At 43.5% G+C, this 24,238-nt stretch overlaps 1 protein-coding gene across 4 annotated transcripts; it reads left to right on the top strand.

Moving 5' to 3' along the window:
- Positions 1-455: 455 nt before the first annotated feature.
- taok2b (TAO kinase 2b) lies at positions 456-22,629 on the top strand. 4 transcript variants are annotated; one of them, XM_031843429.1, is made up of 20 exons: positions 456-1,017; positions 2,988-3,128; positions 3,747-3,818; positions 3,923-4,024; positions 4,824-4,869; positions 5,007-5,103; positions 5,800-5,913; positions 6,444-6,535; positions 6,715-6,808; positions 7,128-7,209; positions 7,562-7,729; positions 8,782-8,988; positions 9,485-9,708; positions 9,848-10,025; positions 10,255-10,383; positions 10,533-10,736; positions 11,404-11,643; positions 16,695-16,907; positions 18,544-18,726; positions 19,113-22,629. In XM_031843429.1, exons 2-20 carry the CDS (start codon positions 2,997-2,999, stop codon positions 20,061-20,063), a joined length of 3,528 nt encoding a protein of 1,175 aa, XP_031699289.1. In that variant the 5' UTR covers positions 456-1,017; positions 2,988-2,996; the 3' UTR covers positions 20,064-22,629. The 4 variants fall into 4 exon arrangements, with proteins under 4 accessions (XP_031699289.1, XP_031699288.1, XP_031699287.1 ...); XM_031843428.1 differs by having other exon boundaries at positions 9,848-10,040; XM_031843427.1 differs by lacking the exons at positions 16,695-16,907; positions 18,544-18,726; positions 19,113-22,629 and having other exon boundaries at positions 11,404-15,544.
- The last annotated feature ends 1,609 nt before the right edge of the window (positions 22,630-24,238 follow it).

The raw sequence follows: 24,238 nt of genomic DNA, 5'->3' as shown, positions 1-24,238 counted from the left end.
TCGAAATCCTTGAAACGTGATGCTTAATTATAGATTAAACTACCCAACAAATGTAAATCATTTAAAATGACCTCTACCTTGCACAGCAACAACATTAAAATACTTATTACACATGAATGTGTCTGTAATAATAAAACAATATTATAATACTATAGCACTCACATGAGTCATTTTACTGTCTAATGAGAGTTTTTGATTACTTAAGTGCATTTTGTTGATAATACTTAGAGTGGTATTACTACTTTTACTCAAGTACATATTCAAAATATTTCCTCCACAACTGTTAAATGTTTTTACTTTGATTTCCCCACTGAACACATCCTAACTGAAGACTACTGACAGCTGTAATACAGATAACTGTTGATTTTAATCATGTTGATGTTTTGCTGGACCTGCTTTGGCCACACGTGGGCGTCGTTGATCACTTCGGAAGCGTCGAAGAAGAGCACTTCCGTTTTCCTTTCGGCTCCCACCCCGCTCCGCCATCATGAAGTCCTGAACAAAAACGGATGAGACTCGAGCAAAATGGGGATAACACGAACCGGGGACGAAATCCGCAGACCACACCAACGTAATGACAGCACGGAGCGGAGCACGTTGCGGACCCGTGGAGATTAATGAATCGGTGTCCCATTGAAAACGTTCCGGGCAGCTCCTGGCGTCACGTTATTTAGTTAGCGGCGCTGCTAACAGCAGCCACAGCTAGCCTCTGATTTTCTCTCTGAAGGCAGCTCTTGATACCTAGCCTGGCTAGTTTAGCTGGCAGGCGTCAGTCAGCTTAGCTGTCACTTTAATTGACTGGCACGCTACTCGTGTCAAGTCGCGCACACCTGCCAGCTGTCCAATAAACTGGGAGCAATCAGGATGGAGAGGACTTTGAGTAAAAGCACCGACGGGCACAATGTGGTTTGTTCGTGTTGAGTAGACGCCAGTGCCGAGGAAAAGGGAGGGAGACCATTATTTTTCCAGCCAGGCCGGACAGCTAGCTCTAGAGCTAGCTGGATCCCAGAAGCCACGGTAAGACATGTTATAAATCATTCAGCACTCACTGCTAAAGCAGCCGCATGGGCCTCTTCATCCCTCTTTGCAGGGGAACAATACCAAGCACAATTAACACCCTGATGTTCAGATCCTGGAGACGTTGACATTGACATGTAGGCTTGTTGTTGGCCTGCAGCCTGAACACCCCAGCCATCCTTGAGTTGTTGTTGTCTACAGTTGAATACATGTCATGCATTTATTCTTTGGAGAGCTAGAGCAAAGATAGCCTAATTGACCAGCCAAGTGCAAACGCCATCTCAGCTTTCCCAGCTGAGATGCACAATGTGCACTGATGGCAAAGCTCCCATGGAGACAATTACTCCAACCAATGATAATAAACATTTTGTTTTCCAGAATATGTGAGATAATCTTCACTAAAATCACACAATTCTAGCATGTGTTGCCTCTTCCTGTGTGTGTGTGTGTGTGTGAGTGAGAGATATGAGTATGGCATGGATGGTTCTTTAAAGACAGATTGCGAGCTTGCTTTTGGTTGCAAGATTGAAAGAACTTCTCATTTTCAAAGGGAACAATGTGCTTCCTCTTTGACAGCAGCAAAATGGCCCTGAAAGAGACATGTCATCTGGTGCTTGTTCGTTTTGTAGATACTGAAACAAAGGCCCAGTTGTTCAGTTACCGACCACTTAAAATATATGGAGCATGTGTTACATTTGAACTCTTTGGCAAGAACCTAATGTCCCATGATGTATCCTCTCTGCCAGGCTGCTAACTTGACAGACGGTGCATCACACATCTTGTGTCTGACCTGTAGCTACAGAAGCATACAGCAAGTCAGAGTTTAAGTTAATATTTAAAAAATATGTGGTTTCATGTAGACCTTCAGTAGTAGCTTACATCTAGTAATGTATGAATCATTTTGATCCTGTGGTTCATTATTATATCAACTGCAAAATAAATGAAAGATTTAGAAACAAAATACTGTATAAATAGAAATTGGGACGTATGTGTCGGCATATTTAAGCATATTTATTCCTCAGTGCCTTATCCCGTTATGAACCACTCGTTTAGCTACATTTCTATAGTCGGTCAGGAAACCTCTGATGACCGTTTCAGAGAGATATCAAACACTGTAGTGGCACTTAAACAAAAGTAGAACTTGATAGACAAATCATGGACCTGCTAAGCTGGTTGGCGGTTTGCTTTTATCTTGTGAAACTCGTCCTGCTGTCGTCTGCTGCTTCTCAGAGAGATGTCTCTTTGTACCAGAGCGACGCATCGACCAGGCTCATCCTGTAAGATGTTCTGCTCGCTATGTGTATCGATCACAGTCGAACATCAAGATCGTTGTTTATTGTTTTGAAGAACCGAAACTATTGGCAGAGAGAGGATTGTTTAGTTGAACCATGAACATGTGAATCATTTTGTGATGTTTGACTCTTATTTCATCAGGAAGATTGAATAATTATTTGAGAAAATAAACGCTGCAGAAGACATTTTGATTGCTAAAAAACATTTATATAGGACTTACAGAAGCTTAAAGCGGCATATACTGTATCTGGTGAAATTATGGTAATTAACTATTTATGAATGTTGCAATGTAAGTGTCAAAAAACCCGATACAGCAACGTTCAGTATTAGAGAGACAGATGGAGGATGATGATGATGGTGGGTGGGTGATCATTTGAAGCTGACGAACACTGATATTTTCCATCCATATGAGCCAACACAGATGTGCATTTGTGTGTACTTACACAGTTAAAGTGCTGATGTTGACACACATTTTACACGCAACAACAACCTGGATAAAAAAACGAATGCTTAAGCTACATCAAAACACACATGCACAGTACATGCATATCAACATAGGTGCAGTTTTAAAAAGTTCTAACGTGCTGAGAGAAGTCGGCGACCGTATTTCCCAGGCTGCCGGTGTTGGTAATCCTTCCAAAGACGCTCACCCGGTGTGTGTCTTCCTCGCTCACCAGGCGCTGGCCATGCCTGCGATTGTGCGGGCCGGGAGCCTGAAGGACCCGGAGGTGGCTGAGCTGTTCTTCAGGGAGGACCCTGAGAAGCTCTTCACGGACCTGAGGGAGATCGGCCATGGGAGCTTCGGAGCAGTCTACTTCGTAAGTAACTTTTTTTTTTTTTTTTTTTGCACCAATGGTGTCCTCTTTAGAGGTGTGAATTGTGTGTCTTTCATCTCTGGCAGCTGGCCTCATGATGTGGATACACTAAAACGTTTAAAAGTCGTGTGAAGAGTATGAATTTTACTTGAGTATTTATCAGGAAAGGAGATCTATTGACTGTAAAATGACTGTAAACAGGTCTTTTCAGTATAGTTAGAATCCACAACCCTTTGCTGAATATAAATTTGGGTGTCTCATTATTAAGCAACTGCTCTTGAATTGTAGGGTAAGGACAAAATGAGATATAGCCCTTTAGTCGTAGCAGCTTAAGCTATATCGCTGCTACACGTGATCGTACGACTCAATAACTTCAAAAAGCAGTTGTTTCCCTTCATTGAAGTGTGATCACTGTAATCTAACCTGGGTCAAAGTGGTTGATGGTGTGAAGAGGTAAGCACAACAAAGGAGAGTAACTGAAAGACAACGGTGGGAGTGGTGTCTGTTAGACAGGAGGGACGGTAGTGATGAAGGTGCTGCCATTAAAACACAAGGTGGACAAACTTATCAGCCGGAGATGAAGTCATTTATTGTCTGTCGTCCCTCACCTTTCCACATTAGGCCCATGACATCCGCACCAATGAGGTGGTGGCCATCAAGAAGATGTCCTATGGTGGCAAGCAGTCCAATGAGGTAAGACCCGGCAAACGCTCTCATCCGTCGTCTTATCGCCGATGTGAGATCAGTTTACAAGTCCGGTTCGCTCATCGACGTTTGTGGCTCTGTTGGTGTTCCAGAAATGGCAGGATATCATCAAGGAAGTGAAGTTCCTCCAGAAACTGCGCCACCCCAACACTGTTGAGTACCACGGCTGCTACCTGAGAGAGCACACAGCATGGGTGAGTGTGTTTCAAATACTAACCGTAAATTGATTGAACGGTGCTACTCCAAAGTTACGTTTTATTTCTCTCCTTTACTCACAGTATCTCATTCACTCCCTCTCTCCGTGAGGAAGTCAACAACAAAGCCTGACATTGTTTTTAACTAAAATAAACAACAACAAATGTCGACCCCTCGTCCTAATATCGATACTAGTAGCGCCTACTATCTATGAACTGGTACCCAAGTTGTAGTTGCTTCAGTCAGCTCTGCAAACTCCGTTTAGAACCCCGAACGATTGTTCAGGAAGCAAATCTAGAAAATGTAGTTTTAGAGTTCCTTAAAATGCACTCTATCCCGTGGGGAAGTTGCGGCGTTGCAAACGTCCTTGCTGCTGTAATGTCAGTGGTTTTGTAATGATGTGCACAGTACTGTACTCTTACTGTACATGATGACAGATAACAAATGTGGCACATTAAGCTTTTTTACATCCGATTTAGCCTCTAGAGCCTCTTTCCCACTGAAAACCCCTCCAACTAACTTCTTGCTTTTGTCTTTGATAGAGAAGTTTACAATCAGCATTCTTTTTTGTAGGAAAAGGGTGTAAGAGATGTTTCAATCTCCATTTTTAAGGTGGACTTGAGAGCACTTTTCTGGGCTTTACCTTAGCTTAACAACAGCTCTTACACTTAAATATCTGTAATGAACTGTCAGCTAAAAACTGCCTCCAGTCCAAAAAGCACTTTTCCATTGGAGTCGAGTGTGAAACGGTCCTTAACATGAAGTGTGCTCCTCCCTAAAACGCTCTGTCTCTCCTAGCTGGTGATGGAGTACTGCCTGGGCTCAGCTTCTGACCTCTTAGAAGGTAAGTAGGAAATAATAATGTGACAAATGAGTAATTAAGACATTAACACAAATTAATTAAGATTATCACTAATGAGTTAATTATATTTCTGTCGTTCACATGAACCATACCTGATATTAATGCCTCTCCTCTCCCAGTCCACAAGAAACCCCTCCAGGAAGTGGAAATAGCTGCCATAACCCATGGTGCATTGCAGGGATTGGTGTATCTTCACTCCCACAACATGATTCACAGGTAACCCCCCCGTTCCTTTTCTCACTTTCTGTGTCTATTCTGCTCTCCTCCCACACACTTCTTCTTACAGCTAATACAGGGGAGAAAAAGCACAAACTGTGCTGCCTGGCGCTTGGTCGTGCGGCTCAGAATTTTTGTAACATGGTGCGCACGTGACTGTCACAAATAGTTCACTTATAAAAACACTATTTACATGCCTTCATATCTTCATTTGAGTACATTTGTTGCAGCAAAATCAAATAGTTTACCAGATATTCAACCTTTGTTTCCTTATAATGCATTTAATACGTGACTTGTTTCTTTACAGGCCTCGTACAAAGGCAACGAAGTAGTCCATGAATATGAGATATGACTTTACAGATAATTACAATCCCTCCTCGACATCGTGGAGGTTGATTTGAGGCTTTATGCCAGTTACAGCTACAGTCTATGGGCATATCTCTGGGTTACACTCGTTGTCTTTTTGATTCTTCACAGTTCATTTTGTCTGTAACGCCCTCTGGCGTTTTGGAGAATAATGCGGCGCACAGAGTATCCGTACATACGAGTATGAACCGAGCTTCAGATGAGCTTATGCAGTGGTGTTTGTGCAGCAGCAATACATTGTCTCTCTCATGTGTCTCCATTTGTTTTGTCTTCCTCACGATTTTTTCCTAACCAGTCATTGTCTCTTATCTGATCATTTCTCTCTCTCAGGGACGTGAAGGCAGGAAACATCTTGCTAACCGAGCCGGGTCAGGTCAAACTGGGAGACTTTGGCTCCGCCTCCATCGTTGCCCCGGCTAACTCCTTCGTGGGAACACCTTACTGGTAAGATAACAGTTTCTCGTTCGTAAGAATTACACCGAATTATGATCCAGCAAAGCTTGCCCCATGCTCACGTCCATATTCATCAGGTTTACCACACAGACCAAAAAAAATAGTCCCCGCTTATAAAGACAATTGTCATCAACCCCCCCCCCGATGTTCTTGAGCTCCACTAAGCATGTCCATGTATCATAAAATACCTTAAAGACATTTTTTTTATTTTGTAATCCTTGAAGGTGCTAAATTTGATATTCAGAGTTAATTCGCAGCCTGAATGGAAACAGTGTTTACTGTCGGTCTCAACTAATCCTTTCAGCACTACCTGCATATCTCTCACAAGGACATCAGACTCCACTGTTCACGGGCTGCGGGTTACTGTTGTTGTTATACGTGAGGCAGCGTGATACTCGTGTCTGTTCATGGGGTGGAGACGTTGGGGCGGCTGTGAGCCCTGAGGTGGTGTGTTCTCCGTCGGTCCAGGATCAGAGAACAGAGGAAAATGACTAAATTGCTTTGTTGTATCCTCCATGCAGGATGGCCCCTGAGGTGATTCTGGCCATGGACGAGGGTCAGTACGATGGGAAGGTGGATGTGTGGTCACTTGGCATCACCTGCATAGAGCTGGGTAAGCGATGGCCCTTAAATAGTTCACCAGTGGTTGTTTTTCTGTGTGTGTGTGTCTGTGTTCACAAAGCTGAAAGCATCCAACCCTTTTCTTTGCTTATTCCTCTCTTCTTTTGTTTTTCTTCTTGCTCTTTATCTGCCACTCTCTGTCACGCGATGTCGTGCTTTGTCACTCTGTAGCGGAAAGGAAGCCTCCTCTGTTCAACATGAATGCCATGAGTGCCTTATACCACATCGCCCAGAATGAGAGCCCCGTGTTGCAGTCTAATCACTGGTGAGAGTTGGAGAAGCTTCCTAAATGTCCTCTAGCACTTCTGTTGTTGATGTTTATTATGTTGTTATAAATGTTTCTTTACAAAATAGCTTCTAATGTTTGATTTTCAAAGATTGAATTTTATGGTTTTGCACACACAGTCTACGGGGGTTAAAAACCATGGAATAAAAAAACAGACTAGAAATGAAATGAAATGACGACAGTGGGACCAGCTGAATTTATTGATCTGTGTTTTAGTGAGAACAACATTTACACGCTGCTTTCATTTACCATCACAACAGGAGCGGTGCTTTTATAATGACAATTATATCATTTTCAGGTCGGATTATTTCCGAAATTTTGTGGACTCCTGTTTGCAGAAGATCGCCCAGGACAGACCTACCTCTGATGTGCTGCTGAAGGTACAAAGAGATGTTTGATGTTGTACATGAAGGCAGGCGGAGGCGTGTGATCGTCTCTTTGTAAGAGATCGTCCTTATGATGAGCAAAAGGAAATCTGAATAAGAACAGCTTTTAGCCAGAGGACCAATTGTGTTAAATTGAATATAATTAGTATGCTCCAATAAAAGGTTGTGATGGACAAGAACAAAACAAAATCAACGTCGTGACTGTAATCTTGTCTCTCCAAAACTCCCCCAACTCTCATGTAGGTTAATCTGGACATACAGGGAACTTGATCTCAGACACTAATGATCCTGTGATTATTTAATTTTTTTATTCAAATCCACTCTCTTAACCCCTCTATCCGCCCAGCACCACTTCCTATGCAGAGAGCGTCCCGTGACAGCTGTGATGGACCTGATCGCCCGCACCAAGGACGCTGTCCGCGAGCTGGACAACCTTCAGTACCGGAAGATGAAGAAAATCCTCTTCCACGAGGCCCTCAACGGCCCCGCACCAGAAGGAGGCGAGGAGGAAGAGGTACGAATGGGACAGAGGAGGAAGAAGAGGCCAACACAGCTGTAGGGGGCAGATCAGGGAGGTCATAAGGTTACTGATGGATAAATACCAGCTAGTGCCTACTATTGGCTTTCAGCTCTTAATTTACTAACTACGGATGTCCTGATCAGGTTTTCCCCCGGGTCCCTGAACACTGGGAGTCTTATCCGATACTTGTATTTACCTAAATGTTGACTGAATGCGTATCTGACACTTTGAAACAGCAGCTGTTGACGAAGTGAAAGTCTCGCACTGTAGAACCCGGCTGTCAGCGCTGCAACACCAGCAGACGAGCTTTACAAAACAGGAAGCAGCGTGGTGAAAGGATCGCGTTTGTTCAGATTTATTTTAGCCGTTACCGATCCTTTAAAATATGCCCGGATCAGCACTGATATCCATCTAAACATGACAATGGATTGCTTTGAATGGCCTGATTTTTGTGAAAGGCAACAGTTTGCATTGCCTTAAAGCCCATGTGTCGCATTTCATGCTAACCGAAAGCATGACACAAGAACTGTGGAGAAACTCTTGAAAAGACTATTTTTCATTATCTAAGTTGGAAATGCCACTCCAAAAACGTACAGCTGCCTTGAAGATGACCCTTCAAACTCTTTTATTTTAGAAGAGGAAGAAGCTTGTATCAGGGTCTGTAAGGGCAAACAGCTGGTTCTAGCATCCATCCTGCCTTTGTATTGTACTTCTCAGTATATATTGTGAATGTAGCGCCCCTTCCTCTCCATACAAAGGCCTTTGTTTCCATCAACATTTTAATTCCAGTTGGTTGTTCCCCCGAAAAGGAAATGAAGGAATTCTGAGAATGTGGGGCTGCACTCTTCTAGAGGGCCTGTGTCTTACTGTTAGCTTGTTTCATATTTTACTGTTTGTCTGCTAAGAGAGGATTTCATAGAATAATTTAATACATGTATGTTCTAAACTGCTTCATACACAACTACCACCCTATGTAGTAAATCCTAAAAGTGTTGTCTTTCCCCTAAACCTCTTGACAAAACTTCCTCTTTCTTTTCCCCCCCCAGGATGTGGAGCAGTATATGCTGCGCACCGGCACGGTCAACAGCATGGAGAGCTCCCACTCTCTGCCGTCCATGTCAATCAGCGCCAGCTCCCAGAGCAGCTCGGTCAACAGCCTGGCAGACGGCTCTGACGACAGCGGGGAGATGGCCATGATGCAGGAGGGAGAGCACACTGTCACCTCCAACAGCTCCGTCCTGCACAAGCCGCTGGTCAGTCCAAATGTTTTACCGTCTGTGGGCGGGTATGTTGAGTCCTGCCCAAGCCCCTCTGTGACATCAGTCAGCACCATGTCCATCAGTTTTACACAGTCTCCTAAAATAGAGAACAAACACGGAATCTTTTCCAAAGAAAAAGATATTGGAAGCATTTTCTTTTATGTTTTTGTCCTGTGGTTCACTTTTACTTTGTGTCTTGATATCTTTCTTTTTACTTTGACTTCCTCAAATACTGGATTTGAACAAATGGTCTGACCAATTTCACACACGCACACTTGCACCACCTTCAGGAAATGGAAAGTAATAGCAGCACCAGTTTAGACAGTGTTGCCAAAGGTATGGTGAATCTTCACTGATTCAGAAGTTAATCTGTAATAAATGTTTCGTACTAGGATGAGAAAAGACTGATCCTCAAACCACCACGGACTTGTCTTTTATAAATCATTTCCCACTCATCTGATTTCTCCTTCGCTCGCTCTCCACTATGTAGAGCCATGACAACATCTACGATGATCCGTATCAGCCAGAGGTTGACCCACTACGAGAAGCTTCATCTGCTGGTGCTGGTGCTGGTGTTGGCGGCGGAGGAGGAGGAGGAGGGGGGAGGCGTCGTCGAGGCAGAGACCATTTTGCCACCATCAGGACAGCCTCGCTCGTCACCCGTCAGATCCAGGAACATGAGCAAGGCTCTGCCCTCAGAGAGCAGATGTCAGGGTAACGTGATGCATACATGCCATATATTCCTATAAAAATATATTTTCATGTTTCAAGTATATTTTTTTGTATAGCTCTTAATCATACAGTTTAAAAGGGCTTTACAGTCCTAACCTCAATGCCCCGTTTCTCCTCACAGGTACAAGCGAATGCGGCGGCAGCACCAGAAGCAGCTGATGGGCTTGGAGAACAAGCTGAAGGCAGAGATGGATGAGCACCAGCTGAGGCTGGACAAAGAGCTGGAGAATCAGAGGAACAGCTTCTCAATGGAGGGAGAAAAGCTCTCCAAGAAGCACCAGGTTATCCTTGAGAAGGAGGTGAGCTGGTGGAGGGTGAGTGAGTGATATTAAGATATCGGAGGCAGAGATGAATACGAGATGGGAAAAGCACACGGCTTGACATAACCAGAGAAACTAGAGGGGGGGAGATCTGTAATCTGTGACAAATACCCGTTTTACAGTGAATGTTCCAGTTTTTTGTTTAACCTTGTGCTTCTCCAAACCCTGACGTTAATGAGGTTATGTGTTGTTGTTGTGGTTGTTGTAGACAAAGGCAGTCCTCACTGAGGAGAAGAAGTTCCAGCAGCACATACTGGGCCAGCAGAAGAAGGAGTTGACGGGTCTGCTGGAGTCCCAGAAACGCCAGTATCGACAACGCAAAGAGCAGCTCAAAGAGGTGAATTTAGTTCAGAGTACCCACTAACCTGCAACTTAAAATGAACCCCGCATCGTACGAACAATATACAAACGGCACTGATCTTTCAGCCTACTCGGCTAATACTAGTCTTCTTTCTGGTCATTGACTTTAATTTGTTTCCACTCCAGGAACTGAATGAGAACCAGTCAACACCAAAGCGGGAGAAACAAGAGTGGTTGGTGCATCAGAAGGAGTGTCTGCAGCAGCTGCAGGCGGAGGAAGAGGCCGGTCTGCTGCGGCGGCAGAGGCAGTATTACGAGCTGCAATGTCGGCAGTACAAGAGGAAGATGCTGCTGGCACGCCACAACCTAGAGCAGGACCTGCTCCGAGAGGTACCGTTTTTAAATGATATTGCCCTGTCAACGTTGGATCAACAATTCAGTTCCCCTAAAACACATTTTAAACAGCCTGCCTGCCTTTTTTGCAGCGTACATTTACTGTCCCCTGGTTTAAGTCTTTGCTCTCTTTGAGGTGGACATATTCAGGCACAGTCTCAGAGAGAGACGGTTAATTACATTATCGGGTAGCACAATTATCCCCGGGTAGTAAATATACTCGTTTTGGGACTTTTACGACACAGTAAAGTCTGTATCAAGTTGAATAAAAGTTAAAAAGACAAGTCGGGCAGATCAAAAATACACTTCTTTAAGTTTGCTGGTGATTCTGTTAATGTCAGCATTCTTCGTGGGAAAGTGCAGGATCATGGGCCGGTGGTGGATGACTTGGTGTGATGAGTCTTTTCTTCATCTGAATTTGTCTGAACTAAAAGACATGATTTGGAGGACTAAAATATTCTACATCTCCTTCATCCCCAAGTGCTTGTGGACACATAAGCACTTTTAATACATAAAAAATGTATTTAAATTATCTTCAAAATGAGATGTATAAGAAATATACTTAAAATATTCTCCTGTCCATCAATCTGTGGAAAAACGTTCCCTCTCCTCACAGTATTCCAGTATCCTTCCTGCCACCTTACCGTCTCCTTATCTCCTCTAGGAGCTGAACAAGAAGCAGACTCTGAAGGACTTGGAGTGTGCGATGCTTCTTCGTCATCACGAGTCCACCCAGGAGCTGGAGTTCCGCCAGCTGGGTTTGGTGCAGCGCACGCGGGCCGACCTGATCCGCACGCAGCACCAGACGGAGCTCACCAACCAGATGGAGTACAACAAGAGGCGCGAGCAGGAGCTGCGTCAGAAACACGCCGTGGAGGTCCGCCAGCAGCCCAAGAGCCTCAAAGTGAGTGAGAGCACCCCGAGCCAGTGGTCCCCCGAGGAGGGAGAGGGACGGGCGACAGAGGGGCCGAGCGCCAGCTGGGACAGTGAGGCGGGGGTGGCAGGAGCAGAGGGGGAGGGGGAGAGGGACGGCAAGTTAGAACAGGGGAGGGAGGTCTATGATGCTGAGGATGAGCTCGATGGAGTAGTATTAGAAGACAAGGAAATTTATACAGGAGCGGAGGAGGAGGGCGTGAGGAAACATGAGCTAGATGAAGACAATGACGCAAGGGGAAATGATGAGGAGGGGGAGTGGGAAGTCAGTGAAGAGGGGACAGAGTTGAGGGAAGTAGAAGGAGTGCAGTGGGAGTACGAGGATGATCACAGTAGAACTGCACACGGAGACACTGAGGAGGAGGAGGAGGAGGAAGGCAGGGGCGTGGCTGATGGTTGTCCGTCAGAGTTCATCTCCTCCCTGTCCCCAGAAAAGAGACGAATCCGCGAGCGAGTAATTGATGAGCTGTCCGAGTTTTACTTCCCCAATGCTGCCGAGGAGCTGGAGCCCCTACCCACCTCCCCCCTATCTCCCCCCGCACAGACTTCCTTTCCTTCGCTCTTCTCTCACGCCATCTGCCTTCTCCTCTCCCTCTCCGCCGCTGCCCAGCCCTCCAACCTCACTTTTCTGCTACTCTCCATCTTCCTCCTCTCCCTCCGCCGCTCACCTCCTCTGCCCTCGGTGGCGTCGGTTCTTCTCTCCGCCGAGCTCGCCTTCTTGGCGCTCTTCTTCTCGTACCTCTTCCTCCGTTCATGCTGCTCCCTGTCTCTCTCCACCTACCTGTCGCTCAGCCTCTGGGCCAGCGGCCTCTTCAGTTTAGGACTCTCCCTCAGTTTGGGGATTTATTACATCCCCGTGATTTTGATTTCCGCCTCCTTCCTTAGCTCCCCCTCTCTTTTCCTCTCTCTGTACTTGGTGGTGGTGCTGATTGTCAGGCCGGCCCGCGGCTTCTTCCAGCACGCACCGCGCAAAGTCAACCGCCTCTGCATGAGAGTTCTTTTCCGGCTGCCTCGACCCCTGTTCGCCATGTGCCAGTCAGTCTTGGGTGGGATGGCTGAGCGTAGCCTCTATGAGATGTTTCCCAAAGCAGGGCGCAACTGGGGTGGGCGCCAGTCCAAAATCCCAGTACCTCTAAAGAGCTTACCTTTAGAGTATCAGGCTCGCTGCACTAACACCTCTCCCTTGTCCAACGGCCTTCTCTGGGTGAAGCGCTTCAGTAGACGCCCCCTCGGGGTCCTGGCAGACCTGGCTAACTCCATAGTGCTAAAACTTGCCGGACAGCTCCTCAAAAAGCTCCCGCTCAATGTCCGGATCAAGCTCCAAACTCTGGGCCTCTTGAAGAAGGAGATCCCGAGCAGGCTGCCTCAACTGCTTCCCAGGGAGGTGAGGGAGAGGAGACAGAGGGAGAGGGAGAGAGAGAGGGAGAGACAGAGGAGGGAAGAGAGGTTGTTCCGTGAGGAGGCGAGGTGGGAGTTTGGGTTGAGACGAACTTCCTCTGGAAGGTTTGTCAGGGGGAAGGCTCGACCATGGAGATAGCAACAGTGTGAGGCAAATTAAAGGAAAGGGTGGAAAAGTATGTGCGAGATCATGCTCTTTTTTTAATCTATTGTTCAACCATCCTTTGTGTGTCTCTTTGAGTTGGGCCCACATGTCTCTCTTGTTGCATAACATTTCTTAAAGGTGCGATATGTTTTAGCCTACACACATCCTGTACGCCCGTGTGCAGGATGGCTGAAAGAGGTTTTGGCTGATGCAGCTTATCCAAACATGCGTACATGTGTGCACACAAGCCGTACTGTTGGGCCCTGCAAACGTAAACACGCAGCTGAACCCACGGTTACTGTACCAAACCCAGTGAAGTTTTCATTAGTGCTTTTTGTAAAAGTTTTTTTTATTTTTTTTTATTTGATTTTATTATTTTGCTCTTAATTTGTAAGACAAATATTATTTTTTTTATGGTTATTTTTAAGACCAGTTTTGTGCAATCGTTTGTTTTTCTTTATAGTGGTCTTATTTTAAAGGTTGCACTGTTATATCAGTGCTTAGAACAAATATTAGTGTCACAGAGCTTCATGGCTGTAATTTCACTCCCCAAATACTGTGAAAAACAGTAAAAGCAGATGACGTCACTAACATCACCCTGAACACTAGCTCTCAGTCAGTATAAAAGTGCAATAATCGGCTGGACAGAAACATCCGAGACCGCTGTGGACATCTGGTATCATTTTGATGTGTAGTTCCAAGAAGTCCAAGTGGAAAGTCGTAAGCAGAAGGTCCGAAGTTATAGGACTTATAATAACAATAATAATAATAATAATAATAATAATAATAAAGCCTATATAAAAACAATGAGCCTGCACAGCTCATTGTTTCATGTTAACACATCATTATATACTTTATCTATCAAATTCTAGTTAGATATCCTGTTATTGTTGCGCTTTATGCAATAATCTTGTTATGATTTACCATGTAAACATTTAGATATTTTTCTCTTTAATAATCCTACAAGCAGTTAAGTTCCCAGTTACAACTGTTTGCACCAATTCCTCTTGTGATGCGACATATCCTAAATTTATAGTAAGAAAGCAGGATATGCTTTGGAGTAGTGAAAGTATAATATAATTTTTAAAAACTATTTAATATTTCAGTGTAGCTTAATTTATATGAAGCCATACAGACAATCTTTTGAGACACGCAATCATTTTACAAGTCCAAAGATAAATGCAACTACTGAATGTGAAAGTGAAGATGGTTGAGTGTCACATGAAAAGAAGAGATCCAGTCATAGACAGTTTCATTTTGCACTGCTCATAACACCATCAGAGAGATGTGATGTGAGAGAACAGATCATTTCAGTTGAGGGTGATTATTTTCATTAATGAAGAATCTGCCATCGTCTTTTCTATCGAACGTCGTTAAGCCAATGAAACGTCCCAAAACATGTTTAAAAAAATGCTCATCAGAGCTTCCCAAATATCTTTTATGTTTGACCGGAACCAAAGATATTCAGGTTACGTTGACATGTGACCGGGAGAATCAACAAATCCTCTGAATTGAGAAACTGAAACCAGAGAAAATGTTAGTAATAATATTAATCCGTCAATCGCTTAATGGCTTCAGCTCTACTGCAGTCCGACCAACTGGAAACTTGACTAATTGTGCCGTTTGGTTTTTTTTTTGGTTTCTTTTAATCTCAAACACCAAAAAGCTCTGATTTGTACGTTTAAGTCAAAATGAACCACGTTTAGGAGAAAATGTTCTATTGATACATGCAGATCTGAGAGCGTTAGAATCTATAAACGTTCATATTTGCAGAGGAAAGCTGGTTAATGGAAGTAAAATGCATTCGAGCCTATAAATGCTAAAACGATGCTTGAGAACGGTGCCCTGCACTGTATTTCACAGAAGGACGACATTTGAGCCATTTACATGGAGGAATATTGCTGAGTAGGAAAAGTCAATCTTAACTGTATTTGACCCGGGGGGGGGGGGGGGGGGAGTCTAAGCTTTCAGAAAGACATTTCACAACAGACGTTGTTTTATTTGAATGTAATTTATTTGCCATTGATTTACATTTGTGTTCGTTATTCCCTGTTTCTTTGTGTATGTTTACATGTTTGTATTCTGTTTTGTCGTGACACCATTTCCACAGAGTTATATCACCTTAAGTTTGTTTTAAATATATTTTATGTATGCAGTATCTATTAGACGAGTACTGCATCCTGTTTGGCAGCCATTTTGTTGTCCCTTTGCATGAGTGTTGGCGGACTGTAAGGCCGTGTGCTCGCACGCGTACTACTTTTTTTTGTCATACTTCCAGATTATTTTTTCTTTACACAAAAAATAAATTGTTTTGTGTGAAAATCATTGTCTTGTTTGTTTTTATGATTTTGTTTCCATTATTACCACGTTGTCTTCATTTGTTTTCCTTTTCCCTGAATTTATAAGTGATGAAAGATCCCTTTATCATTTAGTCCATCATCACTCCTTCTGCATCATCGCACGTTTTATCTCCTCGTAAAACCATAAAACGGCTTCTGTGACGGGACGGTTTTTAATCGAATATAAGGTTGAAATATTATTTATGTATGTTACATTATTATGTTAACTTGTGGGTATATAATCATTCAAAGGGCTCACAAGTAGGCTGTGTATTGGAAGCCATGACTCATGTGTCAAATCACAGCTTTAATATTTAAGAAAGAACAAATCAATTACTGTTTTTTTGTTTTAATTAAGCTTTCACATTCAAACCTGAGTCATCACGCGGAGGAGTCTGACTATGTTAAAATCATTTATAATCATTCATTTGGGATGATCATAACTTGCACAAAAAAAGTTATTTAAACTTTGTTTTAAGAAAAAGTAACTGGTGTTTTTTCTCATTTGATGTCGACACCGAATAATCACATTTCTGTTAAAGGAACAATTTGCAATCTAATGCACTTATGCAGGTCTGTTAATGCTTCAGTTCTAAAGTTATTGTTATTTTACATCTGAAATGTTTGGTTTAAACAGCAACTAACTCTCTAATTACTTACCTTTTTAAGAGTTGAACCAAATTCTCAACACTTGCATACATGCACATAATAATCAGGAATTGATTACTTAATACTGACAAGTGAGCAACAAATACACAAATAAGAATTTAATCACAGTATGAATAAAACTCTTATAAAGTGTACACGGCATACTCCACAACAGAAAAATACTTAAGTTCAATATAATAATTAAGCGGCAACATTTAAAAACAAAACGATAAGCATTACTTTTGTGATGCATTTAATTTGTCCGACTTTCATAAAACAATGATGACATCACTGAATGTCATTTTGGCCGTGATGAGGTATTAACTTGTGAATACTAATAGTTTCAGCATTTTGCTATCAAAATTCCAAGCAAGTCGTTTGTACAAAAAACATTCCCCTGATTTTCTTTTTGACGACCCTCTCCATGTTCATTTGTAAAACCACGGGAGCTCTTTAGCCCAGCTGCTTCCTTCTCTCCTCTCTCTCCTCCAGTCCAAAGAGCTGCAGATTAAGCGCCAGTTCCAGGACACCTGTAAGATCCAGACCCGGCAGTACAAGGCACTGCGCAACCACCTGCTGGAGAACACGCCCAAGTCGGACCACAAGGCCGTGCTGAAGCGTCTGAAGGACGAGCAGACTCGTAAGCTGGCCATCCTGGCCGAGCAGTATGACCACTCCATCAATGATATGCTGTCCACACAGGCTGTGAGTAAGGCAAGGAGACGTCATCCATTTCACACTCGCACCACACCGTCAATACTGTGCCTGGCCCATGGGGGGCGTCCTGTCCGTCCGCCTGCCTGCCTGCCTGCCATCCTGCCCGCCAACAAGCCACCTCAGTGTTAACCTCCACACAAACCCACTTTCCCCAGTTTTATACCAAATGATCTTGACCGTCCTGTTTCACACAGCTCTCTGTGGAGCCACAAAAGGCCTTATATAACTTTTATCCTGTATATTCCCCAGCACCTTTGAACAGACTTTCGTTTGTCATCGCCTTCAATATACGAGCGTCAACCTTAACACTGTTTTGACATGAAGATGGCAGCAACCTGAGATAAACCTCATTCTTTTCCTCTGAGGGACTGTATGGAAGTTCAGCCGTTGCCTTTACTTTATTCTGCATTATAACGGAACCAATGCACAGTTAAATGTGTCACATTGATTTTAACCTAATGTGCCATTTTGGCTCTGTAAAAAAGTTCGAGTCTTTTACATATTACGCTTGAAATCAGGTCTGAGCTGAGATCTTAGGGGACTTGTTGCTGAACCAAAGGAATGTAAGTCTCGTCTGGAAAATGGGCTTAAAGTATCAAGTTGGTATAAGTACTAGATGCAGAAAAATGCCCACTGTTACAGTAATAAATTAAGAATTGTTGAAATATCATTTGAAAAGCTGGAACCATGAAATGTTCTTGCATAAAAAACAACTAAAACAAGTATCGTTGAGAAAGCTCCAGAAATCCTGTACTTCAGTAAATGTACTTGGTTACATTCGACCGCTGCTCGGGAGGGTTCCGCTTCTTAAATAGTCAAATATAAGGCTCGACCCCACTCCACTAAACTCTTCACATGCTTCCCTCTAAGCCTTGGACTCATACACACACACACTGATCCCAGGCTTTTAAATGAACGAAACATAATAGAAAGAGGATGGAAACGTCACAAAATGTCTCGTTCCCTTCAATGACGTAACGGCTTGTGAGTCTTTAATTACCTCTCATGGCAGCGTGCCCTGTAAGCTCAGTAAGCCAAATCCCTGCTGCCCTTGTCTGTCCGCACATCTCCTCCTGCTGTGGTTTTAGTCTCACTGATTAAACTCTAACCTGAGCTCAGAAAAACGACACTGTTTTTTGAATGAAGAAAATCTTTCGAATCAAGATTTAATCTGTTTGCTGGAGCCGGGCAACACACGCACAGGTCAAAGTAGTTCAACTGTTTGTTTTTTTGTAATGTTATACTGATTCATTTGGATATCAAAATAGTCTATCTAAAGCTTCATATCCTGTTCACAAAGCCACCTGCAGTATTTCTGCCAGATACAGGTTAGATTGTCAGTAGAACATGCACTGAAGTGTATTAATATTACTTAATGACAATATACCATTTTAGTTTCACTTTCTCCCGTTGAACACATACAGGCCCAGACGGACCAAACTTGAGTTACCCCGACAAAACATTAACCAAACAACACATTGGATCCTCTCCTCTCTCTTTTCCTTACGTTCTTTAAACTCTCTCAACATTTCCTCAACACTGACGCACAATGTGTCGCCCATACAATCATGCCAAATCCATTTTTCATGGCGCTCCCTCATTTTGTTTTCCTTCTGTCTTTTAGCTGAGATTGGATGAGACCCAGGAAGCGGAGTACAAAGTGCTGCGGATGCAGCTGCAGCAGGAGCTGGAGCTGCTTAACGCCTACCAGAGCAAGATCAAGATCCACACCGACACGCAGCACGATAGAGAGGTCAAGGACCTGGAACAGAGGGTGTCCATCCGTCGTGCCCTGCTGGAGCAGAGGGTGAGAGTCTTTGGCAATCACTTCTATGAAAGCAAAGCTCCTTAAAATGTAGTAAACAGAGAAGCAGAGAAGATTGTAGAGTGAAGGGTAACTGCTGTTTTTAGCTATGACATTGTTAGCTTTTTAAAAATCCAGGTAGGACTTGTTGTCATATGTTGAAACTTCTACGATTAACTTGTTCTTCAACAAAAACAGCTTTAATGAACTTTCCATCTCTTAGTATGCCGTCATTTAAACGAGATCCGAAAGAGTTTCACGTTGGCAAACGCAAAATGTTGAATCTTTTGATTTGGAAAATATTTGAACACCTTTTATTAATGCTACAATTTAAAGAAAGAGGACATTGTGTTTTCACGTGTTTTCTCCTGTTTTTTTTCTCACCCCAGATCGAGGAAGAGATGCTGTCCCTGCAGAACGAGCGCTCAGAACGCATCCGCACCCTCCTGGAGCGGCAGGCCAGCGAGATCGAGTCCTTTGACTCGGAGAGCTTGCGTCTGGGCTTCAGCAACATGGCACTGACGGGCATCCCCAGTGAGGCCTACCCCATGCAGGGCTACTCAAACATCCCGCCCCCCAGCCGCTCTGCCGGCCACTGGAGCCACGGCATGTACCCGCAGAACATGCCGCCTCCGCCGCCACCGCCGCAGCACTCCCGCCGCAGCCACAACAGCAGCAGCAGCAGCGGCATCAGTAGCAGCAGCGGAGCAGGGGACCGCAGGAGCGAGTCCTCCTCCTCCTCCTCCCACCCACTGGGAATGGTCCTGGGGCTGGGGCGGGACGGGAGGGAGGCGCACCACTCGTCCCGCTCCTCCGCCTCCTCTTCCTCCTCCTCCTCCTCCTCTTCGTCCCACCACCAGCGCCACCACCTGCCCCAGCACTACCACCACCAGAGCACGCCGCAACTCTACCGCGAGCGGGAGCGGGATCGAGAGAGGGAGCGTGAGAAGGAGAGGGAGCGGGAGTGGGCTGGAGTGCGAGGCTCCGGCGGCGACCTGGCCCACCCGCACCCCCTGCCCTTCTCCCATCACCTGCCCTCACGCTCCTCCTCTCAGTCCCTGGCCATGCTACCTCCACCGCCGCCCGCCCCTCCCTCCATCTCTGGCCCGTCCTCCTCTTCCTCTTCCTCCTCCTCCTCGCAGGGGGGGATCTACTCCGGCAGCGGGCTGGGTGTGCGCGGTGCCCCCGGCTTGATGGCCCTGAGGAACAGCCCCCAGCCTCTGAGGAGGACGGCGTCCGGCGGAGGGCCCGGAGGAGCCGGGGGCAGCGACGGCGTCCTGAGCCGGAGCACCTCAGTCACTTCTCACATCTCTAATGGCTCCCACCTCTCCTACTCTTAGATGGCAGGGTGGTAGCATGAAGGGGTGGGGGGAGTGATTTAGGAAGGTAGCTATTCCAGGTTGCATCTCAATACTCTCAGCTTGCCACCTTGCCTCGTGTCCTTTCTTGGACTGATCTCTCCTCTCAGAATAGCTGAAAGGATATCGGCCTTTCCTCTTAACGCACAGAAAGAGATCAGTCATCATCAGAGGCGAAGAGAGGACAAACTGACATTGTTGAGCTGCAGCCTGCTCCTTTAGACTCGGGGTGGGTAGAGAGGCTTTCTCCCATTCTCACAGGTACAAAAGAGGGAGGGAGGAATGTAAACACCTGTAATACCACTGGATTAAGGTGACATTAGATTAACAGAAAAAAAAAAAAAAAGGTTTGTGTTTAATGTTTTTATCTTTGTTACTACCTGTATCAAAGTGAGACAGGACGTGTGAGAGGAGGGGTATTTTGCCCTTTTTTGTTTTTTCTCCCAGAGCTGCAGAGAGAGGGAACGGCAGCCATGTCTTCTTCTATGATGTTCTATGCTGGAATGGAGAAAGAGAGAGGACGGGGAGGAAAAAAAGGTGTTCTTTTGCATTGTGTATGTACTTGTACGTAGTCTGTAGTGTCCAGATAAATCTAGCGAGCACTCGTAACTGCAGCTCCAGAAAGGAAAAAGGGGGAGAATCACAAACGATGGGTGTCTTTAGTCTCCAGCCTGCTGGGGGATTTGAAAACAATTTTATTGATTTACAAATGTTGATGTTTTGTTGATTTTTTTGTATTAAGTGTATTTAAAAAAAACACAAAAACAGGTTTCTTGGAACGTCACCAATGCCTTTAAGGGGTTCTTAAAGGGATGCCGTGCCATCAAAATTTTTATTTGATGACTGCGAGATGATTTAAAAACAGAATGTTTGTAAAGGCAATAGACTCTGTTCTAAAGATGCAGTGGGGATGAGGAGAAACATTTGTGTGGACATGTAAAAATACAAAAAAAAAAAAGCTTTCTGGCATCCATGACATATTGAATATCTAAACAACATAGGTGTCGATGGGAGTCACCCCCATGCATGAGATAGATGTACAAAAAAACCCATTTGTAGACATGACCAAACGACATTTGAAACGTACCGTACCTGTCCAAGTTTCACTGGCATTGAAGATCACTTGTCCCACATTTTTGATCTTTGCTGTACATATTTATGGGAATAGTAAAAACAAAAAGGAGTCATTGGTTTTATAGAGTAACAAAGATAATGATAGTAATTTTGATATATTCAAATGAGTATTGAATTCAAGATTTAGAGCGACAACTCCAACTGCATTTTCTATAGGTGTCAATATTACCATAACTAATCCTGGTGTAATCGTTGTTGTGATCATGTTCACATTTTTCTCGCGAAGAAGAAAAGGGCCCACTTTTGACTGTATAAAAATAGATGATAAACTGTTGTCAGGTATGGTGTGTATTCAAGGTATTAATGATTATTAATGAGGGATTATTAATAATTGTTAATGATTCATGTGTGTGTGTCAAGCGGTAAACTCTAGTTATATTGGCACTTTTTTTTAGACGAAACAATTGCATTTTAAAAGACACTCCGACAGCAGCAACATCCGACTATTCACGTGAACTCTGACCTCCTCTGGACTCTCACAGGAAACAATAGAAGATTTTACAATTGGGCACTGGAATGTAAATGTGAATGCTGGTTTTCCTTTTATTTATTTATTTGTTTTTAGTGTGGGAATAAGTTTCCACACAGAAGCTCTCGAAGGAAGCATGGACAAAAAGAAACGGAAGAAACAGGTGCTCACTCCTAGTTGATAATCCTACTGCTGAAGGGTGCAGCATGCAACTGGTGTGTGAAGAAGAAGAAGAAGAAGAAGAAGAAGAGAGAGGACGGGCGTCGACTGAGCTGCTGTGAACATGCACCCTCTTGTGCCGGCACAGCTGCAGTGACCGCAGTAGCCCGTCCTCACAGATAAATACACCAGTCAGTGTTTTTTTTTGTTGCACGTGGTGCTTCTGTTGGTTCATTTACGTGAAGGAGATCAGAAACAACTGGAAATGTTTTGTTGGTGTTTTTTTTTTTATTATTATTTTGTTTTAATTGAAGAAAAAAAAAAAGTGAAAAAAGATAATCACCCTGCTGTTTGTACGACTCAGAAACACCAGCTCAAGACAATTCTCTGTATAACCTACTACTTTATGCTCGGTTGGAATCTCAGTGCATGCATAAACTCCTTATATAAACTAAGACTGGCGGGTTTCGGGACGGCCTTTGTGTTGGGGAAATCGGTGTGGTAGTGTTTTTAGTGTCGGAGGTCGTGGCGAGAGCAGGGAGTCTCAGTTCCTGCATCATGCCTGGATGAAAGATGAAGACAAAGAAGCAACACAGGCTCATCTGTGATTTGCAGAGTTTTCGGGGGGGCGGGGGGGTTTGAAATCCTTATTAAATATTCCAAATCAAGCCATTCCAAGGCTGAGGAGGAGAAGAAGGAAGGGTCTTAACACATGTATTGGAAAAGAAATAGGGTGCTTTAAAAAGTAATTTAAAAAAAACAAGATAATAAATTGATATTAACACATTACCTTGTCTTTATTTGATGTACTTTACGCACATGGCATTATTATGAGGATGTTTATTACAGTCATTTAATCTATAAGTTAATTGTCAGAAAATAATCAGCTAATTAGATAATTAATTAAATTACTTTTTAAAATAAAAATGCTATAAAATTTCTCCTCCACTTTCTCAAATGTGAATATTTGCTGGGATTGTTTTCGTCGTCTATTATATTACATTCTTATATCTTCTGGTTTCTGATGTTTGAATATGTCAACTTGGGCTTTGGGAAATTATGAGGCACACTGTTTTTTACTATTTTCTAAAATGTTATGGACCAAATAATTAATAGAGAAAATAATCTAAAGATTTATGGATAGCAAAAATAATCGCTTGTTTCATTGTCGTATAATTATCGATCGATCTTGGTCCATGAAATGTCAGAAATTTGTAAAAACAAAATCTCTGTTGCAAAGCCCATGTTGACATATTAAAATGTGTTATGTCGTCTGACTAGCAGTCAAAACCCTAAATATATTACATAATACAATAATATATATTTAAAGTCATTACAAAATAATTAATATTCACATTTAAGAAGCTGAAACCTGTAAATTTGGGTGATTTAAATGATCATTTTGTGTCTTTTGACAATGGATTAATCGAGTAATCGTTTAGTTTATTGTTATATTATTATTATAGAGTGTTACTACTTTGATATATATACAGCGGGTAAAATAAGTATTGAACACGTCACCATTTTTCTCAGTAAATATATTTCTAAAGGTGCTATTGACATGAACTTTTCACCAGATGTCGGTAACAACCCAAGTAATCTATACATACAAAGAAAAAAATTGAGTTTCCTTGGCTGTGTGTTTGGGATCAATGTCATGCTGGAATGTCCACCCTTGTTTCATCTCCATCATCCTGGTAGATGGGAGCAGATTTTTATCAAGAATCTCTCAGTACATTTTTCCATTCATCCTTCCTTCAATTATATGAAGTTTGCCAGTGCCGTATGCTGAGAAACAGCCCCACACCATGATGTTCCCACCTCCAAACTTCACTGTTGGTATGGTGTTTTTGGGGTGATGTGCAGTGCCATTTGACCTCCAAACATGCTGTGTATTATGGCATCCAAAGAGTTCAATTTTGGTCTCATCTGACCAGACTATATTCTCCCAGTATTTCACAGGCTTGTCTAAATGTGCAGCAAACTTTAAACGAGCATCAACATGCTTTTTCTTCAGCAATGGAGTCTTGCGTGCGGTGAGCGTGCATACAGGCCACGGCGGTTGAGTGCATTACTTATTGTTTTCTTTGAAACTATTGTACCTGCTAATTCCAGGTCTTTCTGAAGCTCTCCACAAGTGGTCCTTGGCTCTTGGACAACTCTTCTGATAATTCTTTTCACTCCTCTGTCAGAAATCTTGCGAGGAGAACCTGGTCGTGGCCGGTTTATGGTGAAATTGTGTTCTTTCCACTTCCGGATTATGGCCCCAACAGTGCTCAATTGGTTTCAGAGAAAGAAAATAAAGCTGCTAGAATGGCCCAGCCAATCACCTGACTTGAATCCAATAGATAATCTATGGAAAGAACTATAGATCAGAGTTCATAGAAGAGGCCCA

This window comes from Anarrhichthys ocellatus, unplaced genomic scaffold (assembly GCF_004355925.1).
Source record: "Anarrhichthys ocellatus isolate YVR2014 unplaced genomic scaffold, GSC_Weel_1.0 scaffold4, whole genome shotgun sequence".
Classification (NCBI taxonomy): domain Eukaryota; kingdom Metazoa; phylum Chordata; class Actinopteri; order Perciformes; family Anarhichadidae; genus Anarrhichthys; species Anarrhichthys ocellatus.
The sequence above is the reverse complement of the archived record's forward strand: the minus strand, read 5'-3'. Positions and strand labels throughout refer to the sequence as shown.